The sequence below is a fragment of the Engystomops pustulosus genome, chromosome 4, assembly GCF_040894005.1.
Source record: "Engystomops pustulosus chromosome 4, aEngPut4.maternal, whole genome shotgun sequence".
Classification (NCBI taxonomy): domain Eukaryota; kingdom Metazoa; phylum Chordata; class Amphibia; order Anura; family Leptodactylidae; genus Engystomops; species Engystomops pustulosus.
Genome location: NC_092414.1, coordinates 49,262,442 through 49,282,692, shown reverse-complemented (window position 1 = coordinate 49,282,692; position 20,251 = coordinate 49,262,442). Strand labels below are relative to the sequence as shown.

Below are 20,251 nucleotides of genomic sequence, written 5' to 3'. Positions count from 1 at the left end.
TTAGTCACAAAATGGTGCTTAAATAGTTTGATTTTATGATTCACAGAATGTTATAGGCAGAGTTATCTCCAAGATGGCCGCCACTGAAAACTAGAAGTCTCATATTAGTTCTCAGTTACCCCTCCTCCATCTTATGCTCTGCTCCCAGTGATGATTTAACAGACTGTCTTGCCCTCTTACCATAGTGAGTGTCTTCACTGTACATTGCCTCACTGCAATAAGGGAATGGCCATGCTGAATGCAACTTCCCGACTACAGCAAATCTTAGTGGTAAGCACATGACCTGCCAAGGCAGGTGCAGGACATGTGATGTGCAGTGGCGCAACTAGAGTCCTCTGGGCCCCTGGACAAAATTCCCAACAGGGCCCCCCTCACTATGAATAAACACCATCCACCAGTAGCCGTAATCAATGCCGCCACCCCCACACCAGTAGCCATAATTAATGTCCCCCCCTCACCATTAGCGATAATTAATGTTCCCCCCCCACCAGTAGCCATAATTAATGCCCCCCCTCACCAGTAGCCATAATTAATGCCCCCCCCCTCCAATAGCCATAATTAATGTCCCCCGTAGGTAATATCCCCCCAAATAGCTATTTCCTAACTTTCTCCTATGCCCCCCCCCCAAATAGAAACAGGGCCCCATATATTTAAGCAAAATAAAAAATTAAATTCTTACATTATTCCGCTCCTCCTCGCTCTTTCTCTCCTCTGGAGATCCGGGGCATTCGACGGCTAATGATGCGAAAGTGATGGATTGGTGGGGGCGGCGGGTGAGTAGCGTGGGGTGAGTAGGGACGTTGGGCGGAGCGGGGGCCCGTTTTCATTTTGAATTGTGACAGCTCCGGGCTCTCCGGATCCAGCGCACGGACCAGATGCAGAACAGTCCGTGCGCTGTAACAGGTAGGCCCTCGGCTGTCACAATTTAAAACATCTGCCTGCTGTTCTGCGCTGAGTGCGGGCTTCTGAATGACAATGGGCCTGGTCTCAGTCGCAACCCCTGCGACTTCGCTCGTTACGCCCCTGGTGATGTGAACATGTGACCAGTGTCCATCTTCTGTTCTGAGTCTGCTCCCCCGTGGAGAAAAAAACAATGGATTGATTAAAGATCCAGTAGCAACTTAATTCTTCCTTACAGTCTATATCAACATCATTTTCTGCTAAGGGGAACAACATTTTAAATAGCAACTAATTACATATCATCTTATATTTTAAGGACCCATTTGTACAGTATTTGAATTATTCCTGGAATACCCATTTAATTATTTATTTCTGCAGATTTAATATGCAGAATGTGGATGGGTTCTGTATAAATCCCACCCACTATACTGTCACTGTGAATCTCATGGTAACCCGCAGCAGATGAGCTAAGTGTGTTCCCAGCCTAAGGTTTTTATTTTGACACTCCCCCTTATGACAAGTTCTTGGTTTATGTAAAAAGATATATGAATTTCTCGCCCTTCATTTTTTATTGACTTGTTTTGTACTTTTTTTGTAGACGTCTATAGACTTGACTCATTTTGGAAAGAAAAAACACCTTACACCAAAAGAACATGACAAAAGTGAAAAAAATTAAGCCATGTGAAATTATCACCCAGAGGCTACATGAACACGAACATAGAATTAGTCGGGGCCTCTGTATCGTATGTTCTGTATTATGGCCACAAATCTGGGGCTCATCATTGGGATTTGTGGCCGCAGTACAGCCAGTTAAACCAAGGTGTCTCACATACAGCTCACTCCTGACTCCTGACTCACTTTGTATACAGGATCACAAACTGTGGTTAAATGATAGGCAATAATAAAAAATAAAATGTATAAAACACCAAATTACCAACTAGATGCTTCTCTTTCACCCACCAATCATATCGCATTGCATGAGTTGATTTCTTTGAACATATTGAACTTAAAGATGTTATGACGCATGAGAAACAGACGGCACACTAACTGTGGCAGCATTCTCTTTATTACTTGTTTTCTAGTTACTAGCACTGCATCTAGCTCTGTCGCTTGTTACTTTGCTACAATTGTGGTGTCTTCCTGCTGCTCTACTACTTCCCCGCTCATGCTTTTCTTTGCAGCTGAACCTTATTCACAGTGAAATCAGTAATTTAGCCGGATTTGAGGTGGAGGCTGTTATCAACCCTACCAATGCTGACATTGACCTTAAAGACGATATAGGTAATGGGACATGGGTTTTATATTAGCTAATGGTTGAGAGATAATTGCAGATTCCAGTATAGGAAAATTTAATTTAAAACTGAATTCAAAAATCTCTGATGGCATATTTGACTTGGAGAAGGGGGGGGGGGGGGGTACATTATATTTTCTATTTGGACAAATTGAAAAATCGCTGCTTAATGGGTAATTTCTAATATGTTCCTTTTAGAAGCACTTGCTTTTTAGAGATGAGTGAATCCGAGCTTTAAGTTCGTGTTCGGTTATGCCTTGTGCCAATGGGACACAATCCGGCAAACTGATGCCCCTTGCTACTAGCCATAGCTATGATTGATCCTGGAGACACCCCTGGCCAATCACAGCCACGGCTAGTAGCTGCACAACTGGCAATCTGGCAATATGTCCAGGTCATGCGGGATGCACCCGAACAAAAACTTAAAGTGTGGATCCGGTCATCTCTACTTACTAGTACAATACAGACGCCAAATAAAGAAACCTGTATGATGTGAATAGACACATGGGCCTGAAACTATTTTGGGGAGATAAATTGGTGCACAGAAATAGTCGTTACCTGTGGAAAGCAATCAAACACTTTTTCTATTATAAATAGATCTATAATAAACTGATTAATTTTACCTATTCATGTGTCTCAGTACTGATTGAAAAAGAGAACTCTTATGCAGCAGTACAATTATCCCTATATTGTTATTACCCATGTAATGTCTGTTTGTAAAGTTGACTCAATATCTATGCATTTTCATGTTTTTCTAGCTCAGCCACTCCTTCAAATTCCTGATTGACAAGGGGCATGCTTTCTCTTTAACTCAATGAACTTAGCCCTGCTACATCATTGACATGCTGTCTATGTGACTCGCTGTAGAGAATTCCTGAGGGATGGGTGAATGAGGGCTTTGAGAGAAAGGCTGGCTATATGTTACTGGCTGAAGAGAAATCTCTCTCCCTTCCCTCAGGAACTCTCTTTAGCAAGGGGAATGAGGCGGCACAGCTGAGCAGGAAGGACATGAATACGCCAGACATAGCTCAGAGAAAAGACAATAATTGATATCACTTGAGGTCAATTGCATATTTGCTGAGTCAATTTCACAAATGGACTGTGAAACTTTTCAGGCATGGAGAATAACCAAATAGGGATAGTTGTACTTCTGTATAATATCTGTCCATGAACAATCACCCTACCAACCTTATGAAACTCCTCCCTCTCCCCATATATTGTTTCAGTAACCCCACACAATGTCTCTTCACGGCTACCGTACTTCTAAAGGGAACAGTCCCAAATCTCACTATGATAGGAAGAGTTCATAATTCATAAATGTCTAATTTAATAGTAAACACTCAACAAATTGTATCTTTTTATTCTCTAATTATCTCACACTATTAGCTGCTATGTTCTTCTTTGGCTTACAGTATTACTTTGCAATTTGTCTTATGAAAGGTAATTTCTCAATTTACCGTCCATACTACCAGCTTAGGTTATGTGGTATAAATTATGTCACTATTGTAGATACTCGTAATTGAACAACAGATGAGAAGGAGATTACTAGGCTTTGGACCCTAGAACCAAATAGCATAAGGCTGATGTTACTCAAAAACTGATCTAAAAATGCCCCATTGATTAGCCTCATACAATTGAAACCTCTGCAAAAGACTCAAAATCCAGTCTAAAGGTAACCAAAAACAGAAATTCCAAAGATAATATTTATATTATTTTATTAATATCATTAATTGCTTTACAAATTTTAGCTTTCTGTGAGTAAAATTGAGAAATATCTTCTGCTGGGACTGATAACTGATGACTTGGTTTTTTGTTAAGGTGACAGAGCTGGTTGTAGTTAGGCAGAGTTCACATGTTGCGGTCCTTTGCCACATGACTACACGATGAGTTAAACACCTTTCTCAATGTTTGTCATAACGGCACAGCAAGTAACCACATTGAAAAAAAATATGGCACTTTATATTAAGACATGAAGCTTTGCATTGTGTTTTTTTTTTTGCCAATAAACACCGTTCAAAAGCATATGAATCTGGCCTTAATGTTATCTAAACTAGGGTGCACAACCACTCACCTCTGTATAAAGAGGCCAGTCCCACACCGGTCTCTATGAATTGTACTGCATGTTACAAACCTGTGGAGGTGAAGGCTCCAATACCTTGGGTAAAGAGTGGAGCAGCATCTATAACAGCATCTTTAACGCCTTAAGGAGGACCTGTCAGGTCAATAAAACACTTTAGCTGCACATATTAAAGGAAGCAGCTCCATCGCCCTCTACCAGTTATTGCACTGTTAAATTTCTAGCTTTATCAAAACACACCGAAAAGCTGTGAAAAGCTGAGGTATGTAGTTTTCAACGTACCGGCTTATTCATAAGGGGGGTCCGAGACTTGATGCTGCAGTCACCTCCGGCATCTGGTATGGGAGTGGCGGCCCCCCGAGAGAAGCTGAAGAAAGGGGAGTGCCTGGACAGCCCCCTCATGAATTTGCCAAACCACCAGAAGCTAGGTATGTCGATCAGACTGCTACCTACCTCAGTCTTTTGGGAATTTTCAGATAAAGCTACAAATTAAACAGTGCAATAACTGGTAGAGGACTATGGAGCCGCTTCTTTCAGTATGTGCAGCTAAAGTGGTTTATTGACCTGACAGGGGCTCTTTAATTCTGTATACAACATGCAAGCTGAAAGGATACAAACAGGAGGAGAGATAGATGTGCCTTCTGATAAGAGGAAAGGTAATATGCGCATATCTGCATTACCATGCTCTTATTAATAAGAAAAGAGAGTCTCAGAATAAAAAGGATTCTAAGATATGCTTTTCAGGGAACCTACTCCCATGAATCCCATGATTTTCCAGTTCAGACCTCCTCAGTGTATAATACCAAGCATTTGGTTTCTTTGGTTACTACAAGACACCGTTGTTAGTAACAAAAAACTTAATGTTAATATGTTCCTTTGTTTTATAGGGTCCAGGCTTGGGGGACTAATAGTGCCAGAAGTTATGATTAAAGTGGCCCTTCTCTATCTTGTGATTGTTGTAGAGCAGTTGAGGAAGCTGAACATGATGTATACATTGTGTTCATGGGGAAGACTAAATGAGGGAACACAAAGACCTCTCTGTGGGTCCTCGGTACAGCATTAAAAAGAACATATAAGGTCCAGTGCTAAAAGACTTTCCGCCACATTACTTTGTAGGGGTGTCCTGTAAATGAAATATCATCAATCTACAAGCTTGTCTGTGTACAAAGCAGAGCGGTTTGTATCCTGTACTACTCTTGCCAGTCGCGTGTGCTCTCACAATGTCACCTCTGATCGGAGAGTGTCAGATTGTGAAAAGACATGGTGTCATGACAGAAGCAACAGTAACTACCAATTGGATATTTCTACTGATCCTCTTTACATGGTTTAATACCTTGATAGTTGTGTGGTTGTGATAGAGTATGTTACCCTACAACCAGGACCAATGTAACAATCAATATCTGCATTCTAGGTATAAAACACCAATGAATCAATCTAAACTGCTGTGTAGATATCAATGTGCTCATAATATAAGACAAGAATGGCTGCCATGACCCTAGATGTGCTCCTGTTTATATATGTAGAATAGCTGGACAACTTTTTCCCATATCAGTAGGATGACCAGGAAAGAGGTAAAATCATACTTTGTGTCCTTTGTGTTCCTTACTCCACATGGTTGACGTACGTGTGTTTGCCTATTATAGTTGCAAGTTGTAAAGGCTGACATTGCCACCCTCGAAAGTGATGCTGTCGTTCATCCGACAGGCTCTGACCTCTACACCGGTGGTGAAGTAGGTAATGAAAAGTTTAGTGATGCAGAGTTTCTAATATATGTTTGCATGGTGAAAAGGAGCAAAATAATACTAATTTATTCATCTAACCAAATCTGAATTGCATTGATTAATTAACCATAATGTTACCCAATTAGGAACATTGATTCTAATGATAAAATGTCTATCACTGTTTGTATATGTTTAGGTGGTGGGTTTATTTTCTCATCGATGAACAATTTTTGGAAGGTGTCTTCTTTAATCATATCATAATCATAATCTTGTATATGTGGTAACAGAATGCAAATCTACCTAACTGCTTGTTGCCGTACATGGAAATAGGGCTACCAACTAACATGCCCCTCACATTCTGCTGTGTTTAGAGGTGGGGTCTGGTAACTGTAAACCTTTGAGACCTCCTACACCTGGTATTCATTCAATATGAGTGAACGAGACTTGTTATGGTTAGGAGTCCATTTTCGTGTTCAGTAGGAGTTTCAGTAGTCAGACCCCTAGTGATCACATTGTTATCCACTATTATGTGGATAGATGGCAAACAAACATTAACATTTAATTAAATTCATCTGCATTTCTTCAATTGGATGTTATTAAATGAGATGTATCTGTGTGAAGATAATTTACCAAAAATGTAGAAACAAGATTATTGTCCGTGGATACAACCACCTCTGCTGGAGGGATTGCACAAAGAAACAAATAGTTTTTGCATATGAAATGGCCGGGAGTTACTACATGTTCCACAGCTGTCCTTTAGTAATAAACACTGAATCCAATAGTGCATGTCTGAAAACCATTGCAGGTATGCAGAGGTGGTCATAACCAAGGACAGCTATCTCCTTTCTAAGACACAACATGGCTACATTATCTTCGCAAAGGTGCATATTTTTAATAGCATGCAGTTACGGACCCCTTTAAGGACCCAGCCACTTTGGGCTGTAAGAACACACATTTTTTTTTGTCCATTCAGAAGACATAGGTTGTTTGTTTTCAAATAGAATAGAATTGTAGTTTTCATATGCACCATTTGTAAAGGTAAATTTATCATAATAAAATTGAAAAGTTTAATAGGCATTTCTGCTAATTATTAATTTCCCGTAGGCCAGTATGATTACAGAGATATGTTTAGTTTTTTTACATTTTACTATTTTTCACAAAAAACGCTCATTCGGAAATCACATATTTGAAAAACTATTACATTTTATTTTTCTCATTAAAGCAGTAGTATTATGGCTTGTTTTTTGCATAATAAGATTACATTTTGTTAGGTGCCATCCTAGGTAGTAATATATTGCCAGTGAGCCCCCTTTAGTATATAGCTACCCCCTGTAGTATATAGCCAGCCCCCTGGAGAATATAGACTGCCAGCCCCACAGTATCCCCAGCACATAAAAAAAATAAACTCACCTTTCCAACGCCCTGGGCAGGTCCTCTTAATACTTCATGTGCGCCAGCTCCAGGTCAGCGACAGGTCTGTGTGCATGGCCGGCACACAAGCTATGATGTCAGCAGTGACACATGAAATAAGAAGTGGTCCTGCCCGGGGCGATGGAAAGGGGAGTGGGGAATTTTCAGCACAAAAATTGTGCTGAAAAACTCGGCTTATACTTGAGTATTTACCATATGTCATTTTCCAATGATGAATTACCTTCCAAGAGGTTATAACTGCAGGGAAAAATACTTTCACATGGTTGCTTTAGTGCAATAAATTAAATTAAATATATCTCTGTATACCTGTCTCAGTTATACTACCACCCCTCAGTTTCCAGGGCATTTGGTCTCATTTTATCAGTCAATGGCCTCTGAGCTAGCAGTTGGCTCCACCATCACAAGCATATGTGAATCGGACCCCCAACTCCCCCGCAGCGCTAACCAGGGGGGTTCGCTGCTCCAATACCAGCCCCAGGGTCTGCCAGTGCTGTAACACACTGAGCATGCGTAGCAGCTTAGTGTGTTACATAATACAGTGTAATACATCTGTATTACACTGTATTAGGTGAAGAAGAGCTTGAAAAAGCAATCAGAGCATCGCTTGTTCAAGCCAAAGGTTAAAAAGTAAAACATAAAAGTTAAAAACACTTAATAAAATTTTCTAATAAAAATAGTTAAAGTAAAAGTCCCCTGAACACAAACATTTCCTATACACGTCTTATAAAGTAAAAAATTACCCACATATTTGATATCGCCACGTCCGAAACCATCTGTACAATAACTCAGAAACATTATTGGACCCGCTTGGTGAATGCTGTAAAAACAAAACCCAAAAAACTCGCCAAAAATTTTAATTTTTCATTAAAATCCCTTAACAAAAATGTTCCAAAAAGTGATAAAAAAAAGTATGTGTGCCCAAATGGTACCAATGAAAAGGACAACTCAACACGTTAGAAATGAGCCCTAAACCAGCTCTGTCAACCAAAAAATATTAGTTATATCTCCAAAAACGGGACGATGCAAAAATAAATTAGATTTTTTTGTTTTTATCCAGTAAAATGGTAAAAATATATAAAAATGAGGTATCATTGTAATGGTAGTGATCTATAGAATAAAGATAATATAGTATTTTTAGTGTACGGTTTACGACCCCCAAAAGTTACAAAAAGAAAGGAAACCAAAATTGACAATTTTCTTTTCCTCTATACATTCAAGAGTTAATAAAATCTCATCAATAAACTAATGAAGTACAGTACTAAAATGAAGTACCGTATATACTCGTGTATAAGCCGAGTTTTTCAGCACAAAAAATGTGCTGAAAATCCTCAACTCGGCTTATACACAAGTCAATAGCAAGCCCAGCACTATAATAAAATTATATACAATATACGATATATAATTATATACGATGTCCGCGTGAGTCCTCTTCTGTCTTCTATCTTCTGTCTTCCGCAGGGCGCCGCCATGTTTTTCCTGGGCGGCAGGCGCATAGTATGATGCGGCCGCTGCTTACGTCATACTATGCCACGGCCGGGAGAAGGACATGGCGGCGCCCTGTGGAAGATAGAAGACAGAAGAGGACCTCCGCAGACATCAGGGGAGCAGTGCGGATATCGGGGCCACCGGAGGGTGAGTATATAAGTTTTTTTTTTTTTTTTACTGCTGGGCTGGCTGTATACATAAGGGGGCTGGCTGTATACATAAGGGGGCTGGCTGTATACATAAGGGGGCAGGCTGGGCTGGCTGTATACATAAGGGGGCAGGCTGGGCTGGCTGTATATACTGGGGCAGGTGGGCTGGCTGTATACTTAATTGGGCAGGCTGGGCTGGCTGTATACTACTGGGGGCAGGCTTGCAATATACTGGGGGGTCTGTGATTAATGCATTTCCCACCCTCGGCTTATACTCGAGTCAATGGGTTTTCCCAGTTTTTGATGGTAAAATTGGGGGTCTCGGCTTATACTCGGGTCGGCTTATACTAGAGTATATACAATATTTGTAAAGTGCATCTCATGTCACAAAAAATAAGCCCTTATTTGTCCAAATTGCCAAAAAAATTAAGATTGTGTAGCCAATAAAAAGTGACAATGCATAATCTGCTCTAAATAGCGCAACTTCCCTTCAATGCCCTGGTGTGCGCCCATACAACGGGATTTTTATACTCTGGAGAGATTGGGTATCAAACTTTGTTGAGGGTTTTGGTATTTTATCTACATTTTATGAAAACACATTCATTTAGCTTAAAAATATTAATTTCAAAATTGCATCAGATTTTGTTTTATCCCCTTTAAAACAATTAAAGGGATAAAAAAACTTCATAAAAGTTGTTTTACGTATGTTGAGGGGTGTAGTTTCTGTAGACATTCGGTGAATGTTAGTTATTATATTTTTTTGCTGTTATGACTATGTATGGAAAAAGAACATTTTGCATTTCGAAAATCGAGAATTTTTCAAAATTTTTACCAAATATCCGTTTTTTTCATAAATAAATGCAAAACATACCACCAAAATTTTGTAACTAACATGAAGTACAAAGTTTCACGAGAAAACAATTTCAAAATCACTTTGATATGCTAAAGCATTCCAAAGTTATAACCACTTATAGTCACACAGGGCAAATTTGAAAAAATGGGCCGTGTCAGTAAATGTGATTTGTAGAAAGTAATGTAGACTATGTATTTTTTTTTTGACGCAGAAATTGCTCAGTGTTAAAAGTATCATAATGATCGTGTTACTTTTGGTCTGCTCGTTTTTGCGATCTGCGGAGGTCTCATCACTGGGACCCCCACTGATCAGCAAGTTAGGCCCTATCCCTTTGTGGGAAAACCTCTTTAAGAGGTTGCAGGTGTATGAAGAGATTTCACAGACTGAGCACACTAGTGTTTTTCATGCGCATGCTTTGACGCGCAGAACTAGCATTGTACTCTGTCCCATTGTTTCCAGTGGGCTTGTCCTTACTTGCTTTTTTTTCAGGCGAGTGCATGCGTTTGTTTTCACACGTGTTAAATTCGCAGCATGTTCTACTTTTACTTTTTACACCCCATTCAAGTCTATGGAGACACATCAAAAACGCATTGCACTCATGGGCATTGCAAGTGCTGGATGGGTTGCTAGGTGATGTGAAAAAAAGTCAGGAAGTACCAATTTAAGAAACATGTGATTTAAAAAATGTGCATGAAAAACGCACCGAAAATGCAAGAAAAACCCGAACAACACATGCATGAAAAAATGCAAAAACGCTAATGACTCTAAGGAAAAAAGGACCAAAAACGCAGCCAAAAATGTCAGTTTTTCACGCTTTGCACCCTGCAACGCAAGTGTGGAAGAGTCCTCAGGCAGCAAACAATTCACCATTTTGCAACACTTTAAACATTTAATAAATCGTTTTTAAAACCTCAGCTTACACAGATCTGTACCCTGAATAAAAGTTTTAATTATTTTTTTTTTAAAAATCTATTAAAACCTAAAAAAAAACCTATATAAAATGAGTATCTCTGTGATTGTACTGGCCAAAAGAAATAAGGGGAGGTGTCTTTTAGAGCGCACTGTAAAAGCTATAAAAACAAAGCCCACAAGAATTTGGCGTAAACCATGTTTTTACCATCAATTTTACTTTGGAATTTTTTTCTTGCTTCTCAGAATATAACTGACACTAGGAAGTAAAGCAATTTGGTATGCAGATAACAAGTCCTCGTTCAGCTTTGTACACAACAATAAAAAAAAAAATCTGGCTTTTTAAAGACAGGGAGTGAAAAATGGAAATTTCCTTTCAAAGAAATTTTGGAAACTGAAATCCTACCTGCCTTCTAGGGATCCTCTGCTTTTAGATATAACAGTATAACACCAAATAAATGAAGTGGGTGAATTAAGTGAAGATTATCATCTTTGACCAGCTTATAGGGTTTATATATTTTGTATGTGTAACTCCAGACAAATTATAATTTTTTAATCCCTGTGACAATAGGATTTTTACAATTTTGGATTCATTAAATTATGAACATCCAGAGAGCTTCACCAGAGGTCACAGTGGCCATTTGTAACTAGGGGTTGCCTGTAAGTCGGCTGTTCTTAAGTTGGATAACCGGGTGGAAAAAAACGCTTGATAGTTTTCATGAATGTAACTGTGTCTCTATGTAACTGATATTTTCCTTCCACTTAGGCAGCGCCTTAGAGAAGAAAGGAGGGAAGGAGTTCTTGGAAGCCGTCATTGAACTGAAGAAAAAGAATGGGCCTCTAGATGTAGCTGGAGGTAACAGCTTTTCATGATGTTATCCACTGGAGGGCTAATTTAATTAAAAGCACTTTGGTAATGGTAATGGATCAAGTAGATTTTGATGGACCAAAAGTAAAGCTCCACTTTTTGAAGTTTTGTTAAACACATAACATACTTGTAGACCTACCGAGAGCTTTTGCAACCCAGCTGTAAAATGCGTCTTTGCACAATGTATATATATTTACACAGGAATGGATTTCACTCTTTCACTTGATTCCAATTGTTATAATGGTTTACACAGTGGCTGCTTTATGTTAACCTGCATATCTCCCCAAGTCCATGCTCATTCAAGGATAAGGAAACTTTAAAGACTCACTCCGTGGATAACATCTAATTCCAGAGGAAAAGTTGTAGTGCTAAGGTGAAACACTTAAGTTGCCATATTGGCCACATTTTGCATATAATTCCCCATCTGATTACAGGAATGTCAGGTTGTTTTATTAGATTTTGCTTGAATTTATGAAGCATTCTCCATATGCCAAATGAAACAGTGAAACATAAATTAGAACAAATTGGAAATGTCCAGAGCTCAACTTCTTCAATATGTTAGGGAACAACGCCCAACTGCACAATTGTTCCTGGTACTCCCTTTCCTCTATGAAATTTATAGGTGACCCGGGTTTTCCTGCAATCATTTTAATTTTCGTCCTTGATGATGGCTCTTTTATGTCTGTGCAAAATAAGAAAAAGCAATAACGTTGAAGGAATGAGCGTGTTCATACCAAATAAAAGCAGGTTTTTTGGTCACCTCTTGAAAGATGTTGATCTGACGAACACTGGCTTTCAATTATGTGCACATATTGCAATATTATTGCCTAGCAGTGTCTTGAATTGTTTAACTTTAAAGCTGCAGATGTATCGTGACACTATGCATTGAAGTGTAACTGTGAAAATCACCATTTCGATAAGATTTTACGACCATGTTTGCTAAGAAATCTTATAATTGAGATCTTTGAAAGACTACAGTGAGCACACATGTGCATCCGACCATAGTATATATGACCTCCATGGAATTATGAGGCATACATGATAAACATGGATTGTGTAGACCGGGGAGCATCAAAGGCATACAATCATTACTGATAATTTGTGGTAAAGGGTAAAATATATTGGTTTGGTTGCAAGAGCAGATGATTTGATGGCAACTTATTACCTAGAGAGCTCTAAGAACATCTGCCGTACAGCTATAAATCTGAAGCCTCCTTCTTACCGCAGGTACCTTAGTAAGTGTGGGTCAGAGACTGAGGACACTGTTTCTGATGCAACCGGCTGTTAAGAATACATTCCAGTGGGAATAGATGGATAATATTTTATTAGGATGATGCATTACAAGTGCCTAAGGGAAGACAGAGATGACTCTCTTCATTGTTAAATATCTCAATAATGGTATGGTTCCAATGAAAAGGTAACTGAACATGTATAGGAAATGATAGATGACAGTGGAAATGGGCCTCCTGTAAATTTCTTTTATGGCTCTTGAAGCCTTGGTGTAATTTCTTACTGTTTTAACACTGTTCAGGTGTTCTGATGGACATTCAAAGTCACAATGAGAAATGTTTAACTTGACTTATTTTTCAAATGGTTATTTCAATGATAGCAAGTGAGGGTTTATCCTTTAGGATATGTCCTTACTTATGGATATTTAGGAAACTTACTCTTATAATACCTCCAAGCTTCGAAAAAAGCATACAAAACAAAAGTTATTGTCTGTTTCTGCATTGTATTGGGGGCTGAGTTGCAGTTCCTTGCATAGCAGGTAGCTTGGGACCCTAGGTATTAGTGATTGTCAATTTCTCTGAATTTTATTATATTCTACTGATATAGCATTTGATAATAGAAACACCTGTGTGATGTTACTTTAAATACAGTTGAGTTTTGTTATGATACTTTTTATTATGATAATACAAACTGTGTGTGTATATATATATATATATATAATTACAAAAGGCACTAAGTACTGAGGAGGTCAAGAAGATGGTTTGGAGTGGCCATGATTGCAAGCTCGACTTATGTTAAAGTACATTGAAACCAAGCCTGCAGCTATGGAACCTGGCCACTGTGCCAATTGTATTGTGTTGTGCAAGGCAGGGTGTTGTTCCCCCGTGATCATATTTTGATGGCCATTCCTTAGGAGTGTCTTTCGATAAAAATACTATATAGACTATGAGTACTAAAGTGAAGCATATGCGAAAAGCAGCACGAAAATGTATATCCAATGCATGCTGCATTCAGGAAAAAACACAGATCAAGTATCACCTTAATCTTATTAGCACTTTCTCACTGATATTTCTTGTCTCGTCCGAGTAGCTGCAGTCAGTTCAGGGCATGGATTGCCTGCAAAGTTTGTGATCCACTGCAACAGCCCAAGCTGGGGCTCCGACAAATGCGAAGAACTGCTGGAAAAGACCGTGAAGAACTGCTTGGCTTTGGCGGATGAGAAAAAAATCAAATCAATTGCTTTTCCTTCAATTGGAAGTGGAAGGTAAGTGACATTTCGCTGCTAAATGTAGTACCAATGATGTTTTAAGTTTAAATTCGCCATTTACTGTCTGTACCTACTATAGTAATCTCTACTGTATATCAGTTTTTTAGCAACCCCTAATGTTTTTATATCTTAGTTTTTCTTTATTTATTACTACTGGCTTCTCTGCTGTAATGAAAGCATTTAATGTTATCCAATATTTTTTGCACACAAAGAATACTGTGGAAAGCAGAACTAAATCTGCTATTTACACTACCTGACTTCTTCTTACAATGTGTGTACAGGGTTGTTTGAGTAATAACATAGGAACACATTTAGACTATTGGATTCTCATTGGAATGTAAACCTTAAGTGTTTACACTGGGATTTGGTCATAAATTAAAGGGATGTCAAAGTAAGAAGGTTCTTATACATATCATATAATGCAAAACTTTATAAGTCTGTTAAGCAGCTCTTAAATGGCGCTATGTCAAATGTGAGTACATCCCTCAATTTGCTTTTGTTTTCATTCATTCTCTGAAAAAAGTAAAAACCCAAATTGTACTTTACATGGTTATTATGCAGATCGCTTTTATGAAGCAAAGATGACAATGCAAAAATATAGCTGTGGTCATGAAGACCCACAATGCCCGGGGGAGAAGGATTTAATTACAAGGTTTATTTGCCATCAGTGTTATTTATTATTTGGTAAGCGTTCTACCTTTTTCTTTAAAGGCCATCTCAGCATTTAACTTAGGAAATGCCATAATCTAACTACTGTAACAATAAAGTGCCCTTACCTACACCAATATCAAAGTTTTATCTTTTACATTTGATGTCCTCCCACTGTAAAGTCCTTGGCTAGAAAAAAAAGCCTGAGCTAATTCTTTTGCCTGACCATGCAAATATTTTTACACGTAAATGAGGTCACTTTAATAACATTTTTTAAAAGATAATCCTATTCCCTTAATAATATAGTTATTGGAATTCCGTTTCCACTCGCCTATTTGCTTTTTATAATGGGAAGGTCCAAAACTGAACAGGGGTGATTTATGAACCTGTCAGTCTTTAGGGTAGACTTGTGCAGTTCTCTAAAACTATCAAAACAGATCAATCCCTGTGCCTGATGCTGGATGATGAATCTGGTGACGTATAAGACTGACAAGTTGTATTTTGCACCTCCTTTTTGTTGGTGTAGTTTGTTGCACCCCAATATAGAATTTCCTGGCGCACAGGCCATTTTCTGTCCGGTCACCTCCTTCCTAGGTACCATGGACCTGTTTCACACAAGTTGGAAAACTGCATAAAAATGGTCGAAACCGTCAATAAAGGCGCCACTCCGGATTTCAGATGCAAATTACTCCAGTTTTCTGGCGTAAACAGATTAATACACCTCCCCCAATGTATTTTATGTTTGGTTTTACACAGATTTTTATTGAATGGTAATATTAAACGCTTGTTTATATCCCTTTTAATGCCCTTATCTCTTTTAGCTGCTGCTTGAGTACCACTTCTTAGCTTATGCTGAGTTAATATCGCAGCAAGAAGTTTCTGTCATGCATCTATTTATTTTTAACAGAATAAATAATGTTGCAGCCCCCATTACGTTTTTTTGTTATAATAAAGGAAACCTAGTCCCTGCCGTGTTCTGTTATGCTCAGCTTTTCATTTTAGCATAATTTTATTATAATATATAAAAACTGTAAGTAAATTCACCACGATGGCAAAAATGTGCACGTAGAATTCATATATATCAAAATTGTAAAAGATGCATACCTCATTGAGCTGGGCATTCACATTCAGTTTCATTGATCTGCCATATATAAACATTTCTTCAATTAGATGTTATTAAAAAAAATGTTCCTGTGTGAAGACAATTTCCCATAAATGTGTTGATATGGTCCCTTAGAAACCAGACTGACTCCTTGGTTACGGCCACGTCTGCTGGAGGGATTTCACAAAGAAACAAAATGTTTTTGTATATGAAATGTCCAGGAGTTACTGCATATCTCACATCCGCCCTGTGGTAATGATTGCTGACGTCAGGTGGTCAGGCAGAACTCAATATGGCATGTATGGCCACCGCTGCCAAAATCTGAGGTGGTCGTAACCGAGGAAGCTATCTGGTTTCTAAGGGACAACATGGCTACATTTATGAGGAATTATCTTCACACAGGAACATTTTTTTTAAATAACATCCAATTGAAGAAATGTTTACATATGGCAAACTTAATTTAATTAAATGTAAATGCCCAGATGGGAATACCCTTTAACCTAAATATATAATCATAAAATGACCTAAACTGAAATAACCAAAAATTAGTTTTAAGCCAGAAATGTTAAGACTCCTACAAGAGGGGTGTTTCCAAAGATCTTTTTGTACCTAGGCCAAGGAGACATCCTCTGTAGCTAGAGGAGAGGTGGTTCTAGCATCACCATAGACAGTGATTCTTTACTGTAAGAGCAGTGAGACTGTGGAACAGTTGCAAGAAGTTGTTATGCCTGATACTTTGTACAGTACATGTTCAAGAACAAAAAAATATCATGTTAGTGGAATAAATTATTTTTTTAATCTGATGTGGTTCTAGTTGTTGTTTTCCCAGTTATTTGTGGCAAAATTAGGGGTCTTGGCTTATACTCAGGTTGACTTGTACTTGATCATGCACGGTACATTCTAGAAAAGAGTGGCCCACCTACCACTTTCCTCTCACATCGTCAGACTCTCCACTCTGTTTCTTCTGCTTCTGTGTCGGAGAAGACTAGTTTTAGAAAAGTTTCTGAACAGAAAAGGGGACTCTGCTAAGATGCCACTTTCCTGTAATAAGATATACAATAAATTTTCCTGTGTGTTTTCACCTGTACTCGTGATTAATGGAGATGAAACGTGGGTTGTACAAATGATTGAAATATAAAGTTCAATGTTCTGTAATGCCGTCATCCACCTGGCATGCAGTTTTAAGCATTGTAACAGTTTTTGGTTTTAATAGCTCAAATCGGCAACATGAAAAGGCCTGCACTTTCTTGTTTTCACCACTAGAGTGGCAGACCATCCCAATTATGGACTATGCTGATCAAGATACATCACAAGAAATAAGCTTGTTTATAAAAGAACTGAAAGTCAAACTGCATTATGAAAACAATATACAGTACTTTTAGTGGTGCAGCTGCTGAACTGAAAACATCTGTCGGGCAGACACGACTTCTGAAAGCAACAGAAACGGCTTAATTCCTCTTTATAACTGCAGAATAGGATTATGCTTTGGGCAGAAGGATCAAATAAATCATGTTCTACTTCAAGGAGAGAAAAAAAAAAGTTATGTTCACATAGCTGAAATGAAACACAACTTTTGCATAGTATTTTTAAATGTATAGTGTTGGTACAAATCCCACATTTGTACTTTGAAAACCTTCTTTTTACATTTGTATCAATTGTAATGAGCCCATCTGTCAGTTTTTATAATTGTCTTCATGGTAACGTAAATGAAAGTATCATTTTCTATTTGGGATGTTAAAACTTGAATACAAATGTTTTTACTGATACAAGTGTGCTTTCCATAAAATGGAAAAATTTGATTGCAGTTGGATAGTATTATATTCCTGAAGAGCTGGAACCATTATTACAGATTTCTGTTGTTCTGTTCCATTATGGAAGAAAATACTGATGCCAAACAAAAGTCCTTGAAGGGGTATTCTCACCTGGGCATGCATATTTAATTTAATTCATCTGCTAAAAATATACAATTCTTGAATTGCATGTTATTAACAAAAAAACCTACTTATGTTAATATAATTTCCCATAAGTATTGCCATGTTGTTCCTTATAAACAAGATAGTTGTCCTTGGTTCCAACCACCACTGCGCTCTTCCAGCAGTGGCCACACATGCTCTATTTAGGCGCTCAGACACATGGACAAAGCGTTTGTTAGTGGCCATTTCATATGCAAAAACTATTTGTTTCTCTGCACAATCACTGCAGCAATGTGCTTCATACCCATGGACTGCTGTCCTCCTCCTTTTCTCAGGGACCATATGACTACATCTATGGGAAATAATCTTCACATTATTCCATTAATAACATCCATTTGAAGAAATGTATGTGTTTGGCATGTTTGGCATAAATTAAAAGTGAGTGCTCGGATAATAATACCCCTTTTAATCGACTTGCAGAAGGAATGTTTTCATCCTTTGGATCACTTGGATGATAGGTTGGTCTTGCTGGACCGGCATGTTTACTCAATCTTATTCAATGTTCTATGGCTATGACTCTGTTCCGGTTATGTTTAACCTAAACAATAATGCTTCATTATTAAGGTCTTTAGTTTATTATCAGTATTTTAGAACTAAAGCCTGGGAAAGGAATATGAGAAAAGCAACTCTGTCTCGCCCTGCCAACTGACCTAACAGATCTTTTGAAACAAAGAGGGCTATCCTTCTTCATTATGGCGAATCATGAGGCTCATAGTCTGTACAGATGGCCTCTTGCTCCCTTTTCATAGGTGTCTGTAAGGTAGCCACTAACTACTACTTTACTGTGTATCATAAAGAGCAGGTTGTTTTGAGGGGAATACAGTCAGTAAGTAACAACTACCGTATATAAACAATAACCAGATACATCCATATAAACATATTATATGTGAATTGTATGTTATATCTGTCTATTGTAACTATCGTACCCTCAGCTTATACTCCCAAGATCTGTCTACTCTCACCAGCATTACTACACATACCGGTATGCTAGAACATGGCTGCTGAAATAGATCGAGCCTGGTAGAAAGGCTGATTATCCATCAGTAGTGGTAAAAGGGCTCAGTATGTGAGTATTGTTCAAGATTTGAAGACAGGCTGCTGCCATTTTTTCTTTTCCAATTCCTTTGTACTAGGAGATTTAGGTATATGATCTTGTTTAATTTCTCGAAACCAATATATTACCCTCTACCCCTTTGATTTTGCAGAAATGGCTTCCCGAAGCAGATGGCTGCACAGCTTATCCTGAAAGCGATTTCCAACTACTTTGTGTCTACAATGTCATCTTCAATCAAGACTGTGTATTTTGTGCTTTTTGACAGTGAAAGCATAGGCATATATGTGCAGGAAATGGCAAAGTTAGATGCCAACTAAGCCTTTAAATCCAGCACCCCCACCTCACCCTACTCTTTTCCTTTTGCAAGACTGCACCATGGTTTCAAAAAAACGCTCATATGGGAAACCAAGATTCCACTTGACCTTTTCAAAATGATTTCTTTTGGCACTGATAGGCTGGCATTACATTTTTTGATGCACTATATTTGCGGCGTTGTCATTAATTAGAAGATTTTTATAGTTTTATGAAATGATACAGATTGTAGTGGGGAGTTTAATGTATTTTGTATGTGGATGACACGGAAGAACTATTTTGTAAATGTGTTGTGGTGCTTTTATTGTATAGTATGTGGTGTTCTATTTACCCCTTTGTAAAAAGAGATATTCACATTGTGTCTCATGTCTTATGGTCCCTTATTTAAACACAAACTTGTCTTTCTGCTTATTTTATGGTAGCCTGACAGCTTTCTATGTAACCTCAAACGAATGAAGAAATGTCCGTAATTCTGCACCATTAGCTCATTAGAGATATTTTACAAGCACAAGTAAACTGAATGTAGGAAGTTAGTGCACTGTTTCAGGACCCAGCAGTTAATGATGCCATCTGTTATTGAAAAAGCTAAGAAAACAGAAGGTTGAACTTAGAGGGACATTACCATGGAAAAATAGATATTCTGTGCATTGAAAATATCATCAATTTGCTAAATAAATGTCATGTTATTTCCTTTTTCCTGGTTTTAATTAATTCTATTGTGCTGTAGACAATTTCAGCTCCCTACTCTCGGGGCTTAAAAAATTATATACATTTTACGGATGGCATTACGGCTCAAAAACTCTGACCTACTGTACCCTGGTTCAATCCTGATGGGTAAGTGTGGCTGTGCCCTGCCTGACCTGGCTAGAGATTGTAGGTACACACAAACTTTTCATTGAGTGAAAGCAGGAATAGCAAAAGGCTCAGTAAGTATTGAATGGGTGTAATCTATCATTAGAGCAGCTCTTTTTGACAGTTCTT

The 20,251-nt window shown here is 38.3% G+C and overlaps 1 protein-coding gene across 4 annotated transcripts in view; it reads left to right on the top strand.

The window, feature by feature from the left end:
* The window catches only part of MACROH2A1 (macroH2A.1 histone), a 45,598-nt gene extending 25,633 nt beyond the window's left edge, over positions 1-19,965 (top strand). For 2 of the 4 annotated variants that reach the window (XM_072145872.1, XM_072145870.1), the window contains exons 6-9: positions 5,912-6,002; positions 11,583-11,672; positions 14,004-14,178; positions 19,110-19,965. In XM_072145872.1, coding sequence (XP_072001973.1) covers positions 5,912-6,002; positions 11,583-11,672; positions 14,004-14,178; positions 19,110-19,275 — 522 coding nt within the window. In that variant the 3' untranslated portion in view covers positions 19,276-19,965. Of the gene's footprint in view, positions 1-2,081; positions 2,182-5,911; positions 6,003-11,582; positions 11,673-14,003; positions 14,179-19,109 lie in introns of all 4 variants that reach the window. The other 2 variants (XM_072145871.1, XM_072145869.1) reach the window with 1 other exon arrangement.
* Positions 19,966-20,251: the final 286 nt, after the last annotated feature.